The sequence below is a fragment of the Haliotis cracherodii genome, unplaced genomic scaffold, assembly GCF_022045235.1.
Source record: "Haliotis cracherodii isolate W230 unplaced genomic scaffold, xgHalCrac1.p SCAF_6, whole genome shotgun sequence".
Taxonomy (NCBI): Eukaryota; Metazoa; Mollusca; class Gastropoda; order Lepetellida; family Haliotidae; genus Haliotis; species Haliotis cracherodii.
Window position 1 is genome coordinate 4857124 of NW_027266319.1, and position 23595 is coordinate 4880718.

Genomic DNA, 23595 nt, shown 5'->3' on the forward strand with positions numbered 1-23595 from the left:
GTTGCCAGACGCTGTAACAGCAGTTCAGCTGTGCGACGGCGGCAGGCGACCAGACAACCAAGTGATGACTCCGAATACATTCTTGACCAAAAGATGATCTGAACTATATTTTGTCATCAATGTCAGGCACTGCCAGTGACGGTCAGCTTGCCTAGTGCCTAACGCCTTCGGTCCTCACCCCCAAAACCCCGGGTTGAGTCCTATAAATCTGTAAACCCCTTTCAGGTAATCTCCGTCAAAATAGTGCGTGCTTATTGCTAAAAGCGGGGTATATACTCACTCACTGAAAAACAGCTCAACATACTTCAATTTTTTTCAACTTACTTAATGACGTTTCGACCTTCTCAAGTGATTCCGTCACCTGTTGTTTCTCGAGTTCGCCTGCTGTGTACTTCCGGATGTTATTGAGCAGGAGCGGAAGTTTGGTGCAATGCTGCATGGGAGCTACAAGAAGGTCAGAGAGCTGAAGACGATTACAGCGCGCGTCCTGCTGGCCCCACTGTAACACATACGACACTCACCGTGAGTTACGTCGTTCACTATGGTCAAAAATACAGTAAACTACGGTTATAACGAACTCAAAAGCACTACTATTTTTAGTTCGTTATAACCGCAGTTCGTTATAAGCATACATACAGCATATATACAGCAAATGGCCGAGACCAATCAATAAGGTCGTTTATCCGTCCGTCCGTTATAAGCGAGTTCGTTATGAACGTAGTTTACTGTAGTGCCGGGGCACTGTAGCTCACATGTAGTTTGTTTGAAACCATATCAATAGCCTCTTTCAACATTGATATTCACATATTTTAGCATAAATACTGAGGAGGTGAAGGTGAAGTGAAATGGGGTTTAACGTCGCGTCCAAGATTACTTATATAGCGACATGCATGCACATGTGTGTGTGTGTGTGTGTGTGTGTGTGTGTGGCTGCTTGTACTTGTCTGGACTGATGCCGATATGACTATAAACAGACATGAGGTACTAACGATTTGAACATTATATGATATCACCATAAGAAGAAAAATGCCAAATCTTAGCTCCCTTAGTCTGGTCAGAGGAGTTACACAGCAATATACATATTGAGAGGACTTCACAGACAGGTGAAAACAAGGTCAAAACTCGAAGAACGGAAACTATGTGTAATAAACAGGACAAGCATTGAAGTTTCAGCTATATTTTGCCAGTTGTTTCTGAGAGGACGATGTTTACGACGCATGGCATACGCACGACAAACAGCCTCACTTGAATTTCAGTCAGGTGAGCTAAACAATGTATGTCACATGAGTATGAAGCACAAACATCGTTTCTAATTTTCTGCTGACCGCCTCAGTTGTTTAGGGGGATAGAGCGTCCGATTGGGGAGTGGAAGGTCCGGAGTTCGATCCCCGGCCGCGACATACCAAAACACGTTAAAAGATGGTACTTGTTGTTACCCTGTCTGGCGCGCGGCACTAAGGGGCTAAAACAAGGACCGGTCGGCTCGAAGTGCACCTTGTCTGGGTTGGGTATTCATATTAAACTGCAGCATGGTATCTCAGTGGGCAGTAGTCCGGACTAGCACACACACACACACACACACACACACACACACACACATACACAGGGGTACATACACGTCGCTATATGCATCTAAGTGCAATAATCTTGGACGCGAACTTAAACCCCATCTCTTATTTCCTGTCATTAACGTAAGTTAACACAATCTTCAGATGTCATTCCATGGTTGCATGCACATGCTACGACTGTTTTCCATTCTTGGAAGGTCATGCAATATCAGTCGCCTTTCATATTTGTTTGGTTGACATTACATAATTAAGAGACAGAACCAAAGTCGGTCTGTAAATAATCGAGTCTGGACCAGACAATCCAGTGTTTGACATTATGCGCATCGATCTACGCAATTGGGATACGATGACATGCATCAACCAAGTCAGAGAGTCTGACCACCCGATCCCGTTTGTCGCTTCTCACGACAAGCAAAGTCGCCTTTTACGGCAAGCATGGGTTGCCGAAGATCAATTCTACCCCGGATCATCACGGGACTCCAGGTAAGACAAAGCCCAGTGCAACCGATGCTTGCCGTGTAAGGCGAATAAAGGGAAAAGGGCGGTCAGACTCGGTGACTTGGCTGGGTGCATGTCATTGTCCCTTCTGGCGTGGGACGCTGCTCATACTATCAATCACTAGTCTCCATTATTTACTGGTTGTGAAAGGTGAAACAAGATAACAAAAACGTCAAATCACGAAGCATAGGTTACCTTTTCAAATTCAGCAAACTCCGCATTTTGCCGTAGTTTCTCCAGGTATGATAATGCATTTGTGTAGTTGAGGCAATACGTATGATAGACGGCACCGTCTTTGGAGTGAGCAGAAAACTGTAAGAAAACAACATTACATAACTACCTCAGAATGATAAAACACACCAATGTGACAAAGGCGGCTCCCCTGGTATATACTAATAGTTAGGAATTAATATGCAAACAAGAATGAAGTATGACGTTCCCACAACTCATTTTTCTCCTTGCTGACAAAACCGGCTCCATTGTCAAGTACTAATAGTTAGGAATTAATATGCAAACAAGAATGAAGTATGCCGTTCCCACAACTCATTTTTCTCCTTGCTGACAAAACCGGCTCCATTGTCAAGTACTAATAGTTAGGAATTAATATGCAAACAAGAATGAAGTATGCCGTTCCCACAACTCATTTTTCTCATTGCTGACAAAACCGACTCCATTCAAGTACTAATAGTTGGGATTTAATATGCAACTAAGAAATAAAGAATACCGTTCCCAAAGCTTATTTGTCTTGTCTAATTTATCAAAGCAGGAGCGTCTCGTGGTGTTTTCCAATGTATCTCTGACAATCTGAAACTGTAACTATCATTTACGCTATGTATTTAACTAGCATTCTATGTATAATCGGGCTTAGACTTTGCCCGACTTTGCACTTTGTTCAAAGACATGGTCGATTGATTAAATACATAATAGGTCTTCTACAGGCGACCACTGCATCTACAGATTAGTATAACTTGATGATCAGATATAAATATATATTCCCAGGTAATGTCCATAAAAGAACGTGTTTCAGTGTTGGATGTCAACTTCTTTATTCTGATGAGTGAGTGAGTGAGTATGGTTTTACGCCGCTTTCATAAAAATTCCAGCAATATCACGGCGGTGGACACCAGAAATGGGCTTCACACATTATACCCATGTCGGGAATCGAACCCGGGTCTTCAGCGTGACGAGCGAACGCATTAACCACTAGGCTATCCCACCGCCCCTTTATCCAGATGAACACAACGTTTCGGAGTATGTACTTATTCCTTCATCAGGTGAATGAAGGAGTTAACATATACTCCGAAACGTTGTGTTCCTCATAATAAATTCTCCTTCTTATGTGTATCACTTCTTAATTCCATTCAAAGACTTAACATCGGTTAAGAAACCTGCTGAGGATCGTGTAGGATGCAAAGGTACTTTAATACCTCATTATCCCCAGTAAGGTAATCTAGACCTGGCCGCCAGTGATCTGTAGCCCGGTTTTAATTGATACTAATTAACCTATTGAATATGTGTGTATTTTATTTCTTGACTTTTTATACAAAAAAAGTTATATTTACCTTACATTGTTTACAGATATTTAACAGTTTTTTTCCAGTCGTCATATGGTTGTAATATTGGCAATGACATCGTATTTGTGTTAGGGAATATTTTTTTGTAGATGCACAATCGTTTTCTTGAAAGGATGACAGAATTTTCTTCTCATGAAAAACACAAACAAAATTGTTTTAGGTCTTTGAAAGGCATTTAGAAGTGATTCACATAAGGAAGAGAATATATGGACGTCAACTTCTTTATCATGAGGAACACAACGTTTCGGAGTATATGCTTACTCCTTCATCAGGTGAATGAATGCATATATATGCTCTCTGAATCATGGCATTCATTCACCTGATGAAGGAGTAAACATATACTCCGAAACGGTGTGATGAAGTTGACATCCACATATTCTCTTCCTTTAAATTGTTTTAAGATGCAAGAGAACTACGCATAAAAAATATATATGACGCACCATTGACACAGTTCACTCGGCAAGAGTAACTGGCAGCTTATACACTCCATCCGTATACAAATCCCATCTTTATACATGTCCATACATTATAGCATACGCTGCGTCATAGCAGTAATTTCAAGGTTACATTCTATAACCTAATGACTATCAAATAACTCGGTTTCCACAAAACTCTGACAGATCAATCGAGACAGGGATGCTGATCAATCGAGACAGGGATGCTCATTATACGTCGTCTTTCATGTGAGAATTTAAGTGGCAGTTAATTAAATTCAGATTCGGACCCCAGCGTGAAGTGACACCATAAGCGCCAGAACACGATGGTCCAAACTACGATGTAGGAGAAGGAAGACGCGATTGCTGTATTTATCAAGGTAATCGATACCAAATAAGATTTAAAAACCTCCAGGATACAGTATCAGTGACCAGATGAAGATTAATTACAGTGCTTGTGACGAGGTGACGGTCAGCGTGGACATCGCGGGAATACACGGTCTCCAATAATTGCTTATACCCAAATGATGACGGTCATTCGTCTTCACCCTGACTCCGTAGTGATAGGCTTATTCCAGCGCCATGTCAGAAGGAGGTCAACATAGAAGGAATGACAGACCTCATCAATCTCAATCACTACTTCAAGGTTTAAATAACGACCACACTTTCATTTAGACTCCAAAATTAATATCACACACAGGTTCGTTTATGGATATTTAAAGTATACAGGTTTGTAAGGGGTGTCATTTGGTGGTTTTTTGACTGATATAGATGAATATTTAGAAAGTTAACTTTGTGAGGTGAGGTGAAATGGGGTTTAACGTCGCGTCCAAGATTATTGCACTTATATAGCGACGTGCATGCACGTGTGTGTGTGTATGTGAGTGTGTGTGTGTGTGTGTGGCTTCTTGTACTAGTCCGGACTGATGCCGATTTATAGTGCTAGCCCACTGAGATACCATGCCGCAGTTTAACATGAATACCCCACTCAGACACAGTATACTCACTCCAAGCCGACCAGTCCTTGTTTTAGCCCCTTAATGCCGAGCGCCAGACAGGGTTACAACAAGTACCATCTTTTAAAGTCTTTTGGTATGACGCGGCCGGGGATCGAACCCCGGACCTTCCGCTCTCCGGGCGGACGCTCTACCACTAGACCACGGAGGCGGTCAGGTTAACTTTGTATGTTAAAAGTGTATGTAATATACTCTCTGAAATCAATTAACCCGAATAATCAAGGAAACAAGACGAATGAATTGAAATGCAACCGGGTCATGACACTTAACATTTAGATGATTGGAAGTATTTGGACATTTGAAACTCGAAGTACAGACACAAAGTCGTCCCATGGGCTATTGTATCAATATCAATATATTGTATTAGATCACGTTCATGGAGTATTTGTTTGGAAAAGGATGTACACGTAGGAGCTAGCTGACATCACGTTAGTTTCAAAACTCAAATTTTTAACCATATAAACTGACAGCCAATTTAGCGAAGAAAAGTGCCCCTTCCTAATCGGCTAGCCTTGCCAGGGAACGTACATAAATGAGAAATATCGGTCGCGTTGAAGAACACTAAGCAACGTTCCCACAAACTACACCATATACTGAGCTGGAAATATTGGGCAAATAAAAATGTAATTGTGAAGGGAGGTTATAAATGGAGTTTTAAGAGCTGGCTAAAGATTGATTAAGTAAACCGAGTTTCGTCCCGAGTAGGAATGACCCAAGTATTCATCATCCCTGCTATAGTCACTTCTAAGCTTGCAAATCGTGTGCAAATGGGCTCATGCGACACGACCAAATATTGACGGTCGGGCCCAATCTGATGGCCTTTAGGTCCCCGCTAACCGCTACCACGCACTCATGCCAGGCCTCATTAATTACAGATTGGCAGCTTGAGGACACGTTTTTTGCAGAAAAGAACCATTTTTAGGTATTTGCATTCGTAAGCGACATGTCTTCGGAAGTATTCAATGTTCGATAAGGACTTTACATTCGTCAATCCAACCAATGTGATTGCAGCTGGAGATTTGGTCTGTCTGCCATTTTTATCAGTCCAGAAAATGAGGGTTTGACCAAGAAACCGATAAAACATTTCCTATTGACATGTACGGGCTGTTTTCATACCATGCATTATGCACCGCTGATGTCGTGAGCCCAACTTTCTTGCAGCGTTTCCATTTTATGTATTCATTGAAAATAAAGACTGTGTATAATTCCTACAGGCAGGACTAAAATGCTTCATTATTTCGAAAGACAATACCCAGTTTCCTCTTTCGTTACATTTTTAGATTTCATCGTTGTCAGCATCTGGAAGCAGCTATTGACGACCACAGATCAGATGTATTATATGCATTTAAATGTACATTTTAGTTCCACCTCGGAGTAAGCCCCAGTTACGGCATCAATATTGCAGCGTTTTTAGAAGAGATAAGGTTTGGTTGCCAGGATGGAATAATAGCCTCCCTTGGAGGCTTGGGCTCAAAGGAAATAAACGGCATGGAGAAGGCTCGTAAACCGTGTAGAAACCTGCTTTCAGAACACCGATCTGGTTGATTTGACGTTTTATGCTTGTGCAAATATTCATTCATTTGTCAGAACCGTCTTTTTTTTATGCTGCCCATTCATGAGATTCTATGGAGTACGTGGATATGGGCAAATAAAGTATGAGCTGTTATGGCATATTAATGAAATGGATTTGGTACGCACAGACAAGGCATGTTTATGTTCTAATTCTTTGAGGCTTTGAACTTCTTCTGGGGAGTACACAATCCAAAAATGCCTGATGAAGATTTGACATGTTTAACATTGCCATCCTATCCTACCGGGTACCCACTCATTGCTGGTTGAACAGATGTCCATATAAGGAATGCATATACTTACTCTTTGGAACGCTTTGATAAGGACTTTTGTGCGGCCGAACTCCGTGCAGCTCATGTCCTTTAGCAGTGCGGAAAGGAAATCTTTGCAGAATGTGTAACTGACCTGAAATGTCATAGATATCATGTTAAAAGAATGTTTTACATGACAAAGAAAAAGGTCATGATTGCACAAAGCTGTCTCAGACTGATTAGACTGCGTACAGATTACCCCAGCAGCACCATTTGAAATACACCCAGTACAAGGTTTAATCGCTTTGGTTGCATCACCAAGGAAACATGTACATGTACACGAGCGTGTCTGATTTCAAGGTTCACTCGGCTCCAATCGGCTTATTCCGCTGCCTAAATAATACCTCGGGGAGTGACGAAGTAGTGATATTCATGAAATCACTGTAAACCGAATAACGCCAGATCGCTCCCAATATAGATCATATCACAACCTCCGGTTTTGAGGACCGGTTATTCCAAGTTGAACAGACATTAGATAGATACCTTAATGTCAAAACAAGAGCAAACGGAAATAACTTTTAACAATTATATTTGGTTTAAGACAGTTCGTAATAGTCACGTGCACGAAACGAGTTCCAATATGGATTCCTGCAAGTGCTGGGCGGGTCGAGCGGAGTTTTGAGTGGTTATACGTACGTAGCAGAGTTCGTCGAGGTTGCCGAAGATGTCTTGTGGCTCGGCGAACATAAGGAACCCCTCCACTTGCAACTTCTTGAGTGGCTCCATGAAACACTGAAACAAGGACGGGTTATCTTTTCTTTATTTAGATTTATCCATAAAGATTCAGACTGAGTGAGTTGGGTTTAACGCCTCTTTTAACAGTATTCCAGTTATATCACGGCGTGTCAGCTTAATGTGGGAGGAAAGCCCGAAGTGATGCAGGTCTCAGACGTTTACCACTTCGGTGAAACCCACGAGCAAGGGTATGGTGCTGACAAACCTAGAGACATAATCGGGGCGAACCGGGATTCGAACCCACAACCATGGGTTTCTGGCGTGCCCAAGGGACACAACTCTGCACAGCGAATCGTGGCGCCTCAGACGACTGGGCCACCCGTGTCCCCTACAGTTTCAGAGTGACAAAAACACCCACAAGTATGAAAAGAGGGATGACTTCAACTTTCCAATCAATTTTACCTTTATGTCGAGCAATATTGCAGCAGCGCCAGCCTTTGGTGTCCACATTTCTCAACTTTTGAGATACAATCGAGCATTCTCTTTTTACGAATATTCAAAGAGAGTCACATGAATCTTGCTCACAAGTTGTTTCATCAAGGGTACAGCATTCAAGGCCTAAAAAGCTTTATGTTTAATGGTAGACATGTGGAGGATATTTCAAAATTTGACGGATCAGTGACAAAAGATGATATCTGATAAAATTCCTTAACTTGACTTGAACCTGGTCCCCGTTTCATAAACACATCCTTATCTCATAATCGGTATCGTACAATGTGATCCAGTATGAGATTTCTTATGATTATGGAAAGGAATTGTCGCTATATTTACGGCAGCACACATTACTACTACGGAAACATCAATACCAAGGTCAATTGGACTTGAAGTCTTATCAGTGGTACGTCATTGTTTATGTGAAGGGTAGTTTCATTGATAATACCAATGGTTATATCAATCGTATAATCAGTAGCATTAAGGGGGTAAGGGTGGCCAAGACGTCTAAGGCGCCGCAATTCGCTGCGCAGAGCCGTATGATTGTTGGTTCGAATCCCTGTTCGCCCTAATTAGAATTTAGGTTTGTCAGCACCATACCCGTGCTTGTGGGTTTCACCAACGTGGAAAACGTCTGAGACCTGCATCACTTCGGTCTTTCCTCCCACATTAAGTTGACACGCCGCGATATAACTGGAACACTGTTTAGCAGCGTTAAACCCAACTCACTCACAATTCAGTAGCAATACAAATGTATCAATGGCGTTATCAATGTCTGTGCCAGTGGTTATTTCAATGGAAATGTTAAATCAATGGTTATATCACGTGATTCCACAACGCATGTTTTGCATTCATCACCTCAAATTAACAAGGGGCGGTCGGGTAGCCTAGTGGTTTAAGCGTTCGCTCGTCACGCCGGAGACCCGGGTTCGATTCCCGACATGGGTACAATGTGTGAAGTCCATTTGTGGTGTCCCCCGCCGTGATATTGCTGGAATATTGCTCAAAGCGGCGTAAAACCATACTCACTCACTCACTCCACTTAACAAATAGTTGTTTTTTTTAAAACTGAGGCCAAATTACTTCTTTCAGTATTTTCTGGAACAAACTATTTTATTAAAAAAAGAATCCCACCCTAGAATATTAAACAGTCGGTTTTCACCTGCATATCTCATGCAACTAACACTACGTGTATTACTCCGCTGGCCTACTTTTTTACTTACATGTTTTAGTACCATGAGATGATCAATGAGGAAGACACACTCGCTCTTGAAGAGTTCCCACACTGCCTCGCGCCGCTTCCGCTCAGTCTCAGACAAGCTGGTACATTCCTGCTGTTTGTCAGAGCTCGCGATCAGGTCGGACCAGTGTAAGTTCTGAAACAAAACATTGAAGTTATTAATCTTTACAGAATACTACTGTGAGAGACACACGCACACGCGTGTGTACACCAACTGATTTTGCTACCACTCGCGTAAAACGTTTGTGGTAGCAGAAATAGTTTATAGAAACATTAATATAATATATAACGTTCTATGATCAACTTCTACGGAGCAATCCATTTCCAAAAGCTCATTCCGCTCATAGGATGAGTGAGGAGTTAGTTTTATCGCTGCTTTGAACGGTATTGTGATTTTCAGTGATCCATTCAAATAATTTTCACCGCTACGTCCACTGGAATCTGTTTTGGTGGATAATCGACATTGGTTATTCTATAGCCACCAGGATCCGCTGGTCAGAGGTTCGAATTTCAACCTAGCACAGTAGATACCAGAAATTGTCTCCAGTGGACGGACAACCCTTGAATGATCGAGTGAGTCGGGTTTAACGCCGCTTTTAACAGTATTCCAGTTATATCACGGCGTGTCAGCTTAATGTGGGAGGAAAGCCCGGGGTGATGCAGGTCCCAGACGTTTACCACTTCGGGTATGGTGCTGACAAACCTAGAAACATAATTGGGGTGAACCGGGATTCGAACCCACAATCAACCCAAGGGACGCAACTCTGCACAGCGAATCGCGGCACCTTAGACGACTGGGCCATCTGTGCCCCCGACAACCATTGAGGCAAAAGGGCGAAGCTAACATCAACATACAGCTCACGTTAGGTGTAAATGCACACGATTGCTACAGAGCAAGGCTTTGAAAGGGTCTTTCCATTTTTACCCCATTTTAGGGACTGGCATTTTGTGTGTAAGTCCTCTAATGCATTGTCGAAATGAAATTGATAAGAAATGCTTTATGATGGGACTGTTTGATATGAAGTTGTTATTTTCTCAGCAACATTCTCAGATTATAATGAATCTCACAAACTGGCGGCAGTTGGACATAAAGCTTTTCCCGGACCTTTCCACATGGAGACACACCTGCCGCCTTGGTAACAGATCGCAGGTTATGACAGCCTTGTGTTTGAGAAAGTATTGAAGTTCGCATTTGAGATAACCAATGCATGTCAATATCTAAAATATTTGCATAGTATTGTTATTTTTCTGAGGATGAGTGAGTGAGTGGGGTTTATCGCCGCTTTAAACAGTATTCAAGTTATATCAGTACGTGTCGGCTTGATGTTGGTAAGAGCCGGAAATGATGCAGGTCTTAGACGTTAACGCGAGAACGGATATGGTGCTGACAAGCCTAGAAACATAATCGGGCGAACCGGGAATCGAACCCATGATCTTAGGATTCTGGCGTATCCAAGGGACGCCACTCTGCACAGCGAATTGCCGTAGACAACTGGGCTACCGTGCTCCTTACTGAGGATGAACTTTCCTTAACGTAATAGTGCAAGCCCGATCATCTGTCATGCAAAACATTGCATGATTATATATGAAATCGAATACTGAACACCACGAACAACACAGAAAATGGATTGTCTTGTCACATATCATCTTCAGCAATCAGACAGAACAGATACCAAATACAAAAAAGGATACATGCTCCCAGGTCGACATTTAACTCTCACACAAAACTATCATTTATCTCACCAATCAAGCAATAAAACCGTTTCCACTAACGAACCAAGACGTTGCCATGGGAATATCTATAACAACCACAATACCATATAGTTATAACACAAGGTCGCACCAAGACACTGTCACAATTAAGCTGTTCATCCAAGTAGAAGTCTATTAACGGTTGTTTGAAACTGTGGATGTGACGTAAAGGACACAATATTAGAAAGTTTCAAGAACCGTAAATCAATCCAATTTAGTTTTATTCATAAAACGCAAACCACACCGGATGCTTACTGTCACCAAATATTCTCATCCTTCCATCCAGCAATGAACCGTTATTGGTATGTCTTTTGAGGCGATAAGTTACCAGAGAACCAAGCGAGAAATCAATACAGCCAGCTCCGCCATACTCGTATGTGTATCTGTCTAATTAAGTAAACTGTCCCATCGTATCTAGCGCCAGTTGAAGACTGGTACAAACCGCGTGACACCCACAGATTACCGGTCACAATCGAAGGCAATCACACTTTCGCCTCAACTAGGTGCAATGGTCGTGCATCCCCCTGGGATCAGGCATAAACCGGTGCCAGTAATCACAGACGAAGCGGCGGATCCTTGCATTATCCTCTTGCTGTTTTATTGCTAGTTTCACTGTATGCTTTCCACCTTTGCCCGTCCCCTGACTCTGTGTCTGTGCAGATGGTGACGGTGTGGCAGGGAATGGTGCTATATTGGTGTTACCAATTGACGCCATGCCGCCTCAGGAGTTTTCTTTTTGCTTATGAAACTACCACATCATACGATGCTATTTGTATAGGAAACTACCATATCATATGATCCTATTTGTATAGGAAACTACAATGTCATACGATGCTATTTGTATAGGAAACTACGATATCATACGATGCTGTTTGTATAAGAAACTACGATATCATACGATGCTATTTGTATAGGTAACTACGATATCATATGAAGCTATTTGTATAGGAAACTGCGATATCATAAGATGCTATTTGTATAGGAAACTACGATATCATACGATGCTGTTTGTATAGGAAACTACGATATCATACGATGCTATTTGTATAGGAAACTACGATATCATACGATGCTATTTGTATAGGAAACTACGATACCATACGATGCTATTTGTATAGGAAACTACGATATCATACGATGCTATTTGTATAGGAAACTACGATATCATACGATGCTGTTTGTATAAGAAACTACGATATCACACGATGCTATTTGTATAGGAAACTACGATATCATATGTCACAATGTCTTTAGTATCATGTTAGTATGACGTTACTATGATTTTAGTATAACACACCCATGCGCCTGCAATGTTCCCTGTCGCTTACTTCCAGTTCATTCCAACATGAGGATCGTTTCTGATCACTTGTTACTACAATGATGTTACTATATCCCACACTGATGCCAGCAGTAGGACACTGATGAATCCATCCCTTTAAACATAAGGTATTGATGCCACCGCATTGTGAAACTGTGTCACCAGCCTATTGGTACTGCGCTACCATATTGTGAAACTGTGTTACAAGCCTAATGGTACTGCGCTACCATATTGTGAAACTGTGTTACCAGCCTAATGGTACTGCGCTACCCTATTATGAAACTGTGTTACCAGCCTATGGTACAGCGCTACCATATTGTGAAACTGTGTTACAAGCCTAATGGTACAACGCTACCCTATTATGAAACTGTGTTACAAGCCTAATGGTACAGCGCTACCTTATTATGAAACTGTGTTACAAGCCTAATGGTACAGCGCTACCCTATTATGAAACTGTGTTACAAGCCTAATGGTACTGCGCTACCGTAATGTGAAACTGTGTTACAAGCCTATGGTACAGCGCTACCCTATTATGAAACAGTGTTACAAGCCTAATGGTACTGCGCTACCGTAATGTGAAACTGTGTTACCAGCCTATGGTACAGCGCTACCCTATTATGAAACTGTGTTTCAAGCCTAATGGTACTGCGCTACCGTAATGTGAAACTGTGTTACCAGCCTATGGTACAGCGCTACCCTATTGTGAAACTAGGATATCACCATGCTAATGATATGGCACTGCGTTTCTATAATGACATCGCTATGGCGACAGCATGGTGCCAATGTTAAAAAAAACATTCCATAAAAATATCCGAAAGTATGCAGCAACGTTTCGTGATTTCCAAAGCGGGCCACGTCCACTGATTCCGTGTGTACTCTCTGTCCATATTGGCATGGATGAACCAGCTTTTGTAGCAAAGTAGTCGTTAATGGATTGAACCCTAGACGAGCTAGTCAAGAGCAAATATTCTTTAACAGAACAATGATTGACACAAAGAGACACGATCGTCCGCTGTCAATATGACACGCGTGTTCTCATATGCCATAGGTTCTTGCCAGCGCACCCTTGAGACTGATTGATGCCAGTTCAGCGAAAATATCAAGATGAGGTTATCCACTCAACAACGAGAAAGCATAATGGCTTATACGTGTGGGAAGAGCCATCACGGTGATGCGGGGGGACCTGGTTGTTTGTCAATATTTTCAGCGTGCAGTGGGGGCAATTCGGAAACTACAGCAAATACTGGTAGTTGAACGAGCAGTGGGAACTGTGTGTCGTTGGCAGGAGCACAGCATACTGGTACAACAATTCGATGCGCAATATAAAAACTTGCTATGTGTCAAATGTGTGTTGATACAGTGCATGGCATAGAAGATTAAGATTATTATTTCAAGGTGCTGATTTCAACCATGGAGGTTTTCGCAACTTTCGAGACGGGACAGAAATGTAAACGAATCTTAGGGCTTAACGTGAAATAAGTTTTATAATCATCTTGGTGTAGAATTGAGAAATAGGAATGTGGGAATAATAGATATGTTCTTTGGAAATGTTGAGTAGTATAGTGACCCACCCCTCCCCCCCCCCCCCCCCAAAAAAAAAAAAAAAAAAAAAAGAAAGAAAAGAAAGAAAACACACACACAAAAAAGAAAAAGAATTCTCGAACGATCAACGAAGGGGGCTGAAATGGGTCGCTGGGTATTAATGGCTAAAAGCGTCGCATAACCATACTCACAGATGAATGAGTGTAGCAATATTCCAGCAATATCACGAGGAATAACACCACAAAAGAGCTTCACAGAATGTGGGGAATCGAACCCGAGTCTTCGGCGTGACGAGCGAGCCCTTTACCCACTAGGCTACCCGACCGCCCCTACTCATTGATGAGATGACGTGATGTTGAGACAGATTTATTGTATACAAGTGAAATGGAAGGATGACACACAGAGCTTACACTTTCTGGGCTTCCATAACATCATCTACACACAGCAAGGGGTCCTAGATCAAACAACAATTCAGTGTCAAAAGTAGGTGAGTGAGTGAGTTGGGTTTAACTCTGCTTTGAACAATATTTCAGTTATGTCATGGCGAGTCAGCTCGATCTGGGAGGAAAGCCCGAAGTGATGCAGGTCTCAGACGTTTACCACTTTGGCGAATCCCACGAGCACGCGTATGGTGCTGACAAACCTAGAAACATAATCGGGGCGAACTTGGATTCGAACCCATAGTCATAGGTTCCTGGAGTGCCCAAGGGACGCAACTCTGAACAGAGAATTGCGGCTATTTAAACGACTGGGCCACCCGTGTCCCACAGTGTCAAAAGTAATTTACTACACGCATACAAAGTCCATACGAGGCTGACGATGGCCACACGTCTTTCCGTAATAAGAATAAAACATTGTGTACATTTCATCTATACCAGGAAATTAATTATTACTACATCTTTAATTCAGTGAGCAAAGAATGTTGTCTTAACCCAAATCAGGTGACAATAAGTGGAAATTAGGTTCATACAGAAGAACATTCATTCCATTCATACGAAGCCCTCCCGCAGAAGCACCGATGCGGACGTTAATCCCCGTTTAGTGATAACGACCAATCGATACGCGATCATCCTGACAAATGTGAGAGATTTCGCCAGGAGGCCAGTCACGTCCTTTGACAGACCAGGCCAATATGGAACCTGATTTGCGTTCCTCGGCCACCTTCTTGGAAGGTTCATGGTCATGTCGTTGACACTGGGCTCTCACAAGATTGACCCGTCAGACCAAACGTCTTCTTTACACCGTAAGTAAACAGAACTGCAATGGCTTACGCCCATCACCTTCAGTACCAGATTGTGTATGGTCATGTAGCCCAGGATGCGGAATACATCTTATGTATTGGCTGTGTTGAAATAAATCGATATAAAAGTGAAATGTATGCCGGAGACATGGCTTTGATTGCATCCAGAGTAGGAAATACTTCATCCTCAGACTCAATGGTGTTCTTTCAACCGAATATACATTCAGAGAGCGATTTAAGTGGGCCATTTTCAGTGAGAGATGTGGTGAAGATAGTCCTTCATAAACATTTTGGCACCGAGCTACAGTGATTTCAATATTCAGTGGTTTTCCAGGGACATCGTGGTGTCTTTTGTTGTGGAGATTTCGAAAATATCATTTCTATGTTATACACAAGGCTACTAACAAAATACAAAATACGTCCAGAGTGGTCCAGCTGTTTCACTTCTACTTGCATACGGGTAGTCACTTGTGTTTTCAATATTTGTCACCTGAAGGATGTTTTTTACCATTTGGTAACATGACGTATAAATGATAAGATTCCATAGGGCGTAAAAGAGAAATAACTGATGAAACTGATATGAATGGACATTGAAAACGAAATGCTAAACGTTTGGATATGAAGCACTTTCACTTTACTCATCATCCCGGCTATGTTTCGTTATACCGTATTCGACGTAATAAGCGCCCAGGACGCTATTAGAAATAGGGGGCTCTTATTAAAATATTATTTTGGTGAGTTGAAAGATAAATTTCGTGGTTTTAGCTGACAGCCTGATATGTTTATGTACGACAGATATAGTTTCCAGAATTTAAACGCCACTTTGAATCAAAGTATTGCAATATCACCGCGTGAGACAAGAATTATGAACGTTTCGGGAATCGAACACAGTGTATATCGTGACAGGAGAACACACTATCAATGGACTACCTACCTATATGTCATCAAGTCTTTAAGCGGCACCACACTCGTACAGTGAAGTTTAGTTCCTCAGTTCAGACGATATGGTTCCCCGGAACAACGTCCGGATGAAAGAGTTCCGGATTAACATATTAAGGTTACTGATTAACGCAATTTGTAGAACTATTGACATCTGATTACGTCACACTATTGCTGTAGATGATTCTGAGCCAGTTCGTTGACCGCCCCGAACGTGCATTTCAACAAGTGAAACTGACACGTCTTTTTGTCATAATGTCAAATTATAGATACATTATTTATCAACCATAACATGGTTTAAGTCAGGGAAATCTCGAGTCTGTTACTTTCGGAAGTAGAATCAACTCGTCACTTCGAGGATCATTGATTCTACTTCAGAATCAACAGATACTCATGATTTCTCCCTAACGTAGTCATCTGGGAGTCGGAGTGTCCACAATAACGGTGTCTGGACTAATGAGGTTGCGCTGTATATGTTTCAGGTGATTATGGAAATATTACGCGTCAACGCCGTAACACATACCAACAACTTAATGTATTCTATATATACACTACATGTACACTACATATACACTACATGTGAGTGAGTGAGTATGGTTTTACGCCGCCTTTAGAAATATCCCAGCAACGGCGGGGATACTAGAAATGGGCTTCACACATTGTACCCATGTCGGGATTCGAACCCGGGTCTTCGACGTGACGAGCAAACGCTTTTACCACAAGGATGCCCGACCGCCGTACACTACATGTTTGTTTGTTTGTTTGTTTGTTGTTTAACAACGCACTCAGCAATATTCCAACTAAATGACAGCGGTCTGTAAATAATCGAGTCTGTACCTGACAATCTAGTGATTGACAACATGAGGATCGATCCACACAATTGGGATCGATGACCTGCATCAACCAAGTCAGCACGCCTGACCACCCGATCACGTTAGTTGCATGGGTTGGTGAAGACCTATTCTACCCTGGATCTTCACGGGGCGTACAATACATGTACAAGCCAACACGAAACAAAAATTGTGTATGGAAACCAAAAAATAAAATGTCATGTTTGAAATGAGCAGTTTCCCTTGTTGATAAGGTGAAACCTTTCTATACTCTATGTTCAAAACACGTTCGCGTGGTGTTTTCGTCAGTGGCTTCACAGTGTAGGAGACATAAAATGTCACTTTCTACGCATCAAGACAGGGGAACGTATCCTCGTGAAGTATGGTAAGGTTCTCACAGTTGTTCTGAGGGGATGGACATACAACCCGTACGTCATCACAGTGGTATAAACTCGGTAACGAGAAGAGTCACCTCTTTATCGGCGTCCTTGCCAACCCTTACATAAATCAACAATGTCCTCTGTTTCCCACACATGTTCGTAAATATATGAATAGTTCATTCAGTGATTATTCATTGACAAGAACCGCTTTACATCGTTCAGTGGACCTGTTAAGTGTTCTTTGAAAGACGATCCTTGACTGACGATAAATGTAGATGCATTACGGAACCAGCTTAACGGACATCAGCCAAGTGCGGACGTCGTTTATGAGATGGTGGGATGTCAGGCACTGGGGTTGCATTTTCTGTTGGTGGAGTTTGTGTTCATTAGAGTTGTGTTAGTTGTTGATGGAGCTGGTGTTCATTGAAGTTGCATTAGTTGTTGATGGTGTTGTTGTTCGTTGAAGTTGTGTTAGTTGTTGATGGAGTTGGTGTTCATTGAAGTTGTGTTAGTCGTTGATGGAGTTGTTGTTTGTTTATGTTGTGTTAGTTGTTGATGGAGTTGGTGTTCATTGAAGTTGCATTAGTTGTTGATGGTGTTGTTGTTCGTTGATGTTGTGTTAGTCGTTGATGGAGTTGGTGTTCATTGGAGTTGTGTTAGTCGTTGATGGAGTTGTTGTTCGTTGAAGTTGTGTTAGTTGTTGATGGAGCTGGTGTTCATTGAAGTTGCATTAGTTGTTGATGGTGTTGTTGTTCGTTGATGTTGTGTTAGTCGTTGATGGAGTTGGTGTTCGTTGAAGTTGTGTGAGTTGTTGTGGGTGTTAGTGTTCATTGAAGTTGCGTTAGTTGTTGAAGGAGTTGTTGTTTGTTTATGTTGTGTTAGTTGTTGATGGAGTTGTTCATTGAAGTTGCGTTAGTTGTTGATGGAGTTGTTGTTCGTTGATGTTGTGGTAGTTGTTGATGGAGTTGGTGTTCATTGGAGTTGTGTTAGTTGATAATGGAGTAGTTGTTCGTTGAAGTTGTGTTAGTTGTTGATGGTGTTGGTGTCATTGACGTCACGTGAGTTGTTGATGTATGAAGAATTTCAAAGAACATAGTCAAGTCACAATTTGAAAAGGCTGGTGTTGCTTTAAAAGCCTTAACAAAAAACATAAAATTATATTGCTTCTAATCTAAAAATATACCTGCGTATATACAATGTTATAAGCAATTTCGAGACTGTGCATGTACACGTGACCCATACTGTGTTATCTTATGGCGCGATAATTGCTTGTGTATATCAAGCTATGTTTATCACTTACATTTCCCCGGGGTCTCCATCATCAGGGGAAGGCATTTAGTGGCCATTTGGACGATAATGAAGACATCACGGTCCGCCGAATGGCACCCTACTAACATTAATATCTGGGCCATTAATAACACACAGGATGATCAGTTTACGATAGGACGAATAACAACAAATTAATTACCACAAGGATTAGATTTTGTGGCAATTTATAGTTACTGTAATATTTCTTGTAACTACGGGGGTCCCCGTCTGAAGAAGGATAATACAAGACAATCGTGTTATAACGAGCCAGTCTTGAGGACACTATGAACAACCCGGATGGAAGGTCTTGCAATGGGATGATCAGACGCTGTATCAGTAAACTAACCACTTCCACACAAATTAAACACTTTTGACAGGTTGTTGTGGGACAAGGGATTGGCGTTCGCGTTTATTGCCAGAACCAAATTGATTCAGTGATAATAGAAAAACACTTCAACTCTTTCCTTTTTTAGGCTTAAAGCAGGACTATTTAAACAGGCTGTAGAGAAGTGTTGTGAATGCGGGCTCTCCAGACTATATAGTCTACCCATCGGTTCTTCGTCGGTATCAAAAGAATGATCTGAGACTGTTCTGTCGCCTTGAGAACTTTGAACGACTGACTATTCTTTGGCGTCTTTTGGTTTAAGTTTGACATTAGTCTAGTAGCTACTTTTATGTTCGTTACATGTCACACACCTGTAAATAAGATAGCTAAATGTGTAGGATGTTCTTGTCAACATGGAACAAGAACAGGAACAGTTCCTGCTTCAGGCGGCTGTGTGTGCTTCATGATTCAAGCGCTGGCATCAGCTCTGACCCAGCACTCTTTACACACAGACAAAGCTACTTTTTTGTTACTTTAAATCGGGTTTTTTGTGCAGTAGCAACATCTAACCACACACAATCACGCCACTGCCTTGATAACGAAACGCCAGGAAAGATCGTTAAGGGCAACAACAAGTTGAATTTCAACGCGGCGCTATTCAAATATGCTGTTGGCTTGAACGTGGTCTGGACTAAGAATTGCGGCCTCTCCAATTATATGCAACGATAGGTTGAACCGAAGTTAACTATGGTCTGAAACATTGTATTCTTCCACGGAAATATAAATAGCAGACCCCACTGTTCATTACACGCTGAACAGAATTAAAAGCCCCGGGGAGAGATAGGTGTAACGTTTCGAAATGTCAATTCTTTTCATATTGTCCAGAGCCCAATGGCAAAACAATGAAACCCCGAAGATCATGGCGATAACGATTGTACTGATTAGAAAACAATGTCCAGTGTCAGGACCTTTTTAAGTACGTTATACTGGAGCAAAATACTCCCCTTTCAAATTAGAAACGAAAATCGAACAAATATATATTGTCAAAACATTGTCAAACACTACAAATGACACCCGTTCCAAACATGTTTCCTTATATGGAATTTTGTATCGCATTGAAATGCAATCGATATAATTATATACCATTTGGAAGAATTGGATAGCAATTAAGTCTTTGATAGACATTTAGAAGTTGGAAGAACATAAATACATGAGACTTTTGTGTGGTGTACTCCACTGTGCTTTATTCATATCAACCACATATGCCTAATTGCTAGTGTTCACATAGAACTCGAGCCTGCTATTACATCCAGACCAAGCACAACTCCTGCAGTGTGTTTAATTGGCTTCTCCCTCTAGTCTCATTATATTGCTATCTTTGTACATTAAACCTATCTTGTGTAGACAACATCATGTGTATATTCTAATTAACTCTATACGCTTACGCGTATTCACCTGATGAGACACGACGCAGAAAATATGAAGTTGTATCATTAAAAAAGTGTCATGTTTTCTTGGATAGCCATGTACAGCATTGGGTAGCATTGTATTGCAGTGAGTGTCTATGGCTTTTTTGGATTGGGTTGTCTGGAGTGCTCTGAATGCGGTCTGTATAAATTAAAACCTGCAGATGGCATGTTTGTTTGGAACCAAATTGAACGTAATTTAAGGTTGGAGTGGGACTATGTGGGTTTGAAAGCGTTTTGTTCAGTGAACAATGCACACCGATGGTGCTAGCTGTGGAGTGTATAAGCAATGCGAGACGGACATAGAAATATACCTACTTTGTATGCCGCTAAGTGGTTATCTTTGAATTCGGACGGTTTGATCTTGCTGAGTAGCTCCCCGAGTTGAGACAAAGATTCTTTACTCCGGGTTTTCATCTGCAAGAAATATACACACTCATCACACAAGGGACATGCTGCGTTCTGACCAATGGTCAATCGAATGTCCAGAGACTGTGACAAGGATACACATGGGAGATGTTCTGGTTAACAATACAGATAGGTGTGAATAAGAGCACGTTTACTGACAGTCTGGCTGAGTTTGGTTTGACGCCGCTTTTAGCAATATTCCAGCAATATCACGGCGGGGGACACCAGACATGGGCTTCACACATTGTACTCATGTCGGGAATCGAATCCGGGTCTTCGGCGTGACGAGCGAACGCTTTAACCACTAGGCTACCCGACCGCCCCACATGTTTACTACAAATGTGTGATTCCCATACGTAAATAATTACTTTGTTTGTTGTTTAGCGCCACACTCAGCAATGTTCCTGGTATGTGACGGTGGTATTTGACTAATCGAATTTGGATCAGACAATCCAGTGATTAACATCATGAACACCAATCTACGAAATGGGGATAGACAACACGCTTCAACCAAGTCAGCGAGCCTCACCACCCGATCACTTAGTCGCCTTGTGTGTCAGCCATGGGTTGCTGAAGACCGTTTCTAACCCGGATATTCACGGGAAAATAATTACTTCATTTGTATGATTCCTGTCAGTTTGAGACATACTTTCCGTGAATAAGCTGCAATATGTCTGACTTGGCCAAACTTGCTTTTAGTTCACTGACGTTTATCTACCCCCTGGGGCTAAGGCTGCTCCAAACATTAAATTACTCCTAGCTCTTTCACTTACACATAATCAACTCAGGAGTCAGCCAGCAGATTTGGGAGACACCATAGTTAGATCTTTTCCACACAATTTCCTCTACAACTATGTAATGAGTGAGTGAGTATGGTTTTACGCCGCTTTTAGCAATATTCCAGCAATATCACGGCGGAGGACACCAGAAATGGGCTTCACACATTGTACCCATATCGGGAATCGAGCCCGGGTCTTCGGCGTTACGAGCGAACGCTTTAACCACTAGGCTACCCGACTGCCCCAACTATGTAATGAGTAAGTTGGATTTAACGCCGCTTTGAACATAATTCCAGTTACATCATGGCGTGTCAACTTAATGTGTGAATAAACCCGATGTGATGCAGATCTCAGACGTTTACCACTTCGGTGAAACACACCAACACGGGTATGGTGCTGACAAACCTAGAAACATAATCGGGGCGAACCGGGATTCGAACCCACGATCATAGGTTTCTGGCGTGTCCAAGCGGCGTAACTCTGAATAGCGAATTGCGGCGCCATGGACGACAAAACCATCAGTGCCATTTTATCTGTACAGTAGTTTCAAAGAAGGAATCCAGAAAGGATAACGAAGGTCCACGGATGGACGACCGACAACGTGGGGTCTTACAAACCACTCAGTAATGGAATGGTATATGATATTAATAAACACAACGACGGCGATGAGTCTACCAGGTTATCACAAGAGATATATAGTGGAAACATATTCACGGCTCTCACAATGAAGGACTTTATCTTTATACGGTATATTGAACTTACCAATTTTAATAATGAAAATGGTTGGCGCCCTTTCCTGGAATCACGTGCATCTGTGAATAAAAAAAACAATTATTTGACCAACGACATTATTTTTTGTAAATATAAAACGGCAACGCCAGAGAATAACCATCTCGAATATCCGATGAAAGAGATCTCAGTGGGCGTAAACGCAAATAGCGGTGAAAACTATTTGAATGGATAACCGAAAATCATTTTAGACGAAGGGTGTTCACATCCTATTGAGTCCAAAAGAATTGAATATAATACTGTCAGTAAATTTCTTCCCATCTCCACTGATGCATTGTTTTATGGCGTTCTAAGTGCTAGAAGGTAAACCATGCCACGAAACTACACAAAGCGGATATTACATTTTCCCCAATCTTTTTCACACAGGAAAATTTGACATTGCCCAATTAGACCGTTCAGGGAAAATTCTATTTTCCATCGGAATCAGGATTGCAAAACCCGTTTGATGGCTACTCTTGGAGCACTATGCACATTGAATGTCTTGCCCAGCGGTATTGTAAAACTAACTGACATTCCCCAGTGCAGCAAACAAGTCTTTATAAGCAGGATACTTAAAATCAATGTCTTTCAACCTTGTTGCAAAATTTGGAAAGAAGTGAACGATTTTAACTCTTATATCACAGTAATCTATCATCTTTTCATTTTTTAGAAGGGTAATTACAAAACGATTTGGACACATATTCAAGGTGCTCAAGCAAAAGAAAATAACATGTTGAATTTTTTTGTTAACGTTAAAACGTTGTAGGACAAGAATAAGTATACTACATACATAATTACCTCTTTTCATAAAGGAATAGTAATGGGTATTAATTATAATGCCTGATATTGTCGACACGCGAGGAGAGGTGAGATAGTCTACTGGTTAATGCGTTGGCTCGCCATGCCGAAAACCTGGTTCTATTCCCCATATGAGTACAATTTGTGATGTCCCTTCTTGATTCCCCCCGGAAAATGCCTGGAATAGTGATAAGAAAGGTACCAAACCATCCCCCTCACTCATTCACTGACGAGTGTCCAAGGCGGTTCAAGAATGATGACACGCGAATAGCAACAAAGTTTCCGATGCGGCGTTAAAGAATGATAGCTCACTCCATGGTGATTGCGACACCAGTGGCGTCAGATAGTTTACTGGTAAAGGTGAG

At 41.7% G+C, this 23595-nt stretch overlaps 1 protein-coding gene across 3 annotated transcripts in view; it reads right to left on the reverse strand.

Moving 5' to 3' along the window:
- The window catches only part of LOC139445046 (uncharacterized), a 218368-nt gene that overhangs the window by 19717 nt on the left and 175056 nt on the right, over positions 1-23595 (reverse strand). For all 3 annotated transcript variants that reach the window (XM_071226112.1, XM_071226110.1, XM_071226111.1), the window contains exons 8-14: positions 22427-22476; positions 20796-20894; positions 9361-9513; positions 7607-7702; positions 6963-7064; positions 2262-2378; positions 325-499 (exon numbers count right to left, since the gene is read on the reverse strand). In XM_071226112.1, the coding sequence (XP_071082213.1) occupies positions 325-499; positions 2262-2378; positions 6963-7064; positions 7607-7702; positions 9361-9513; positions 20796-20894; positions 22427-22476 (792 nt within the window). The remainder of the gene's footprint in view (positions 1-324; positions 500-2261; positions 2379-6962; positions 7065-7606; positions 7703-9360; positions 9514-20795; positions 20895-22426; positions 22477-23595) is intronic.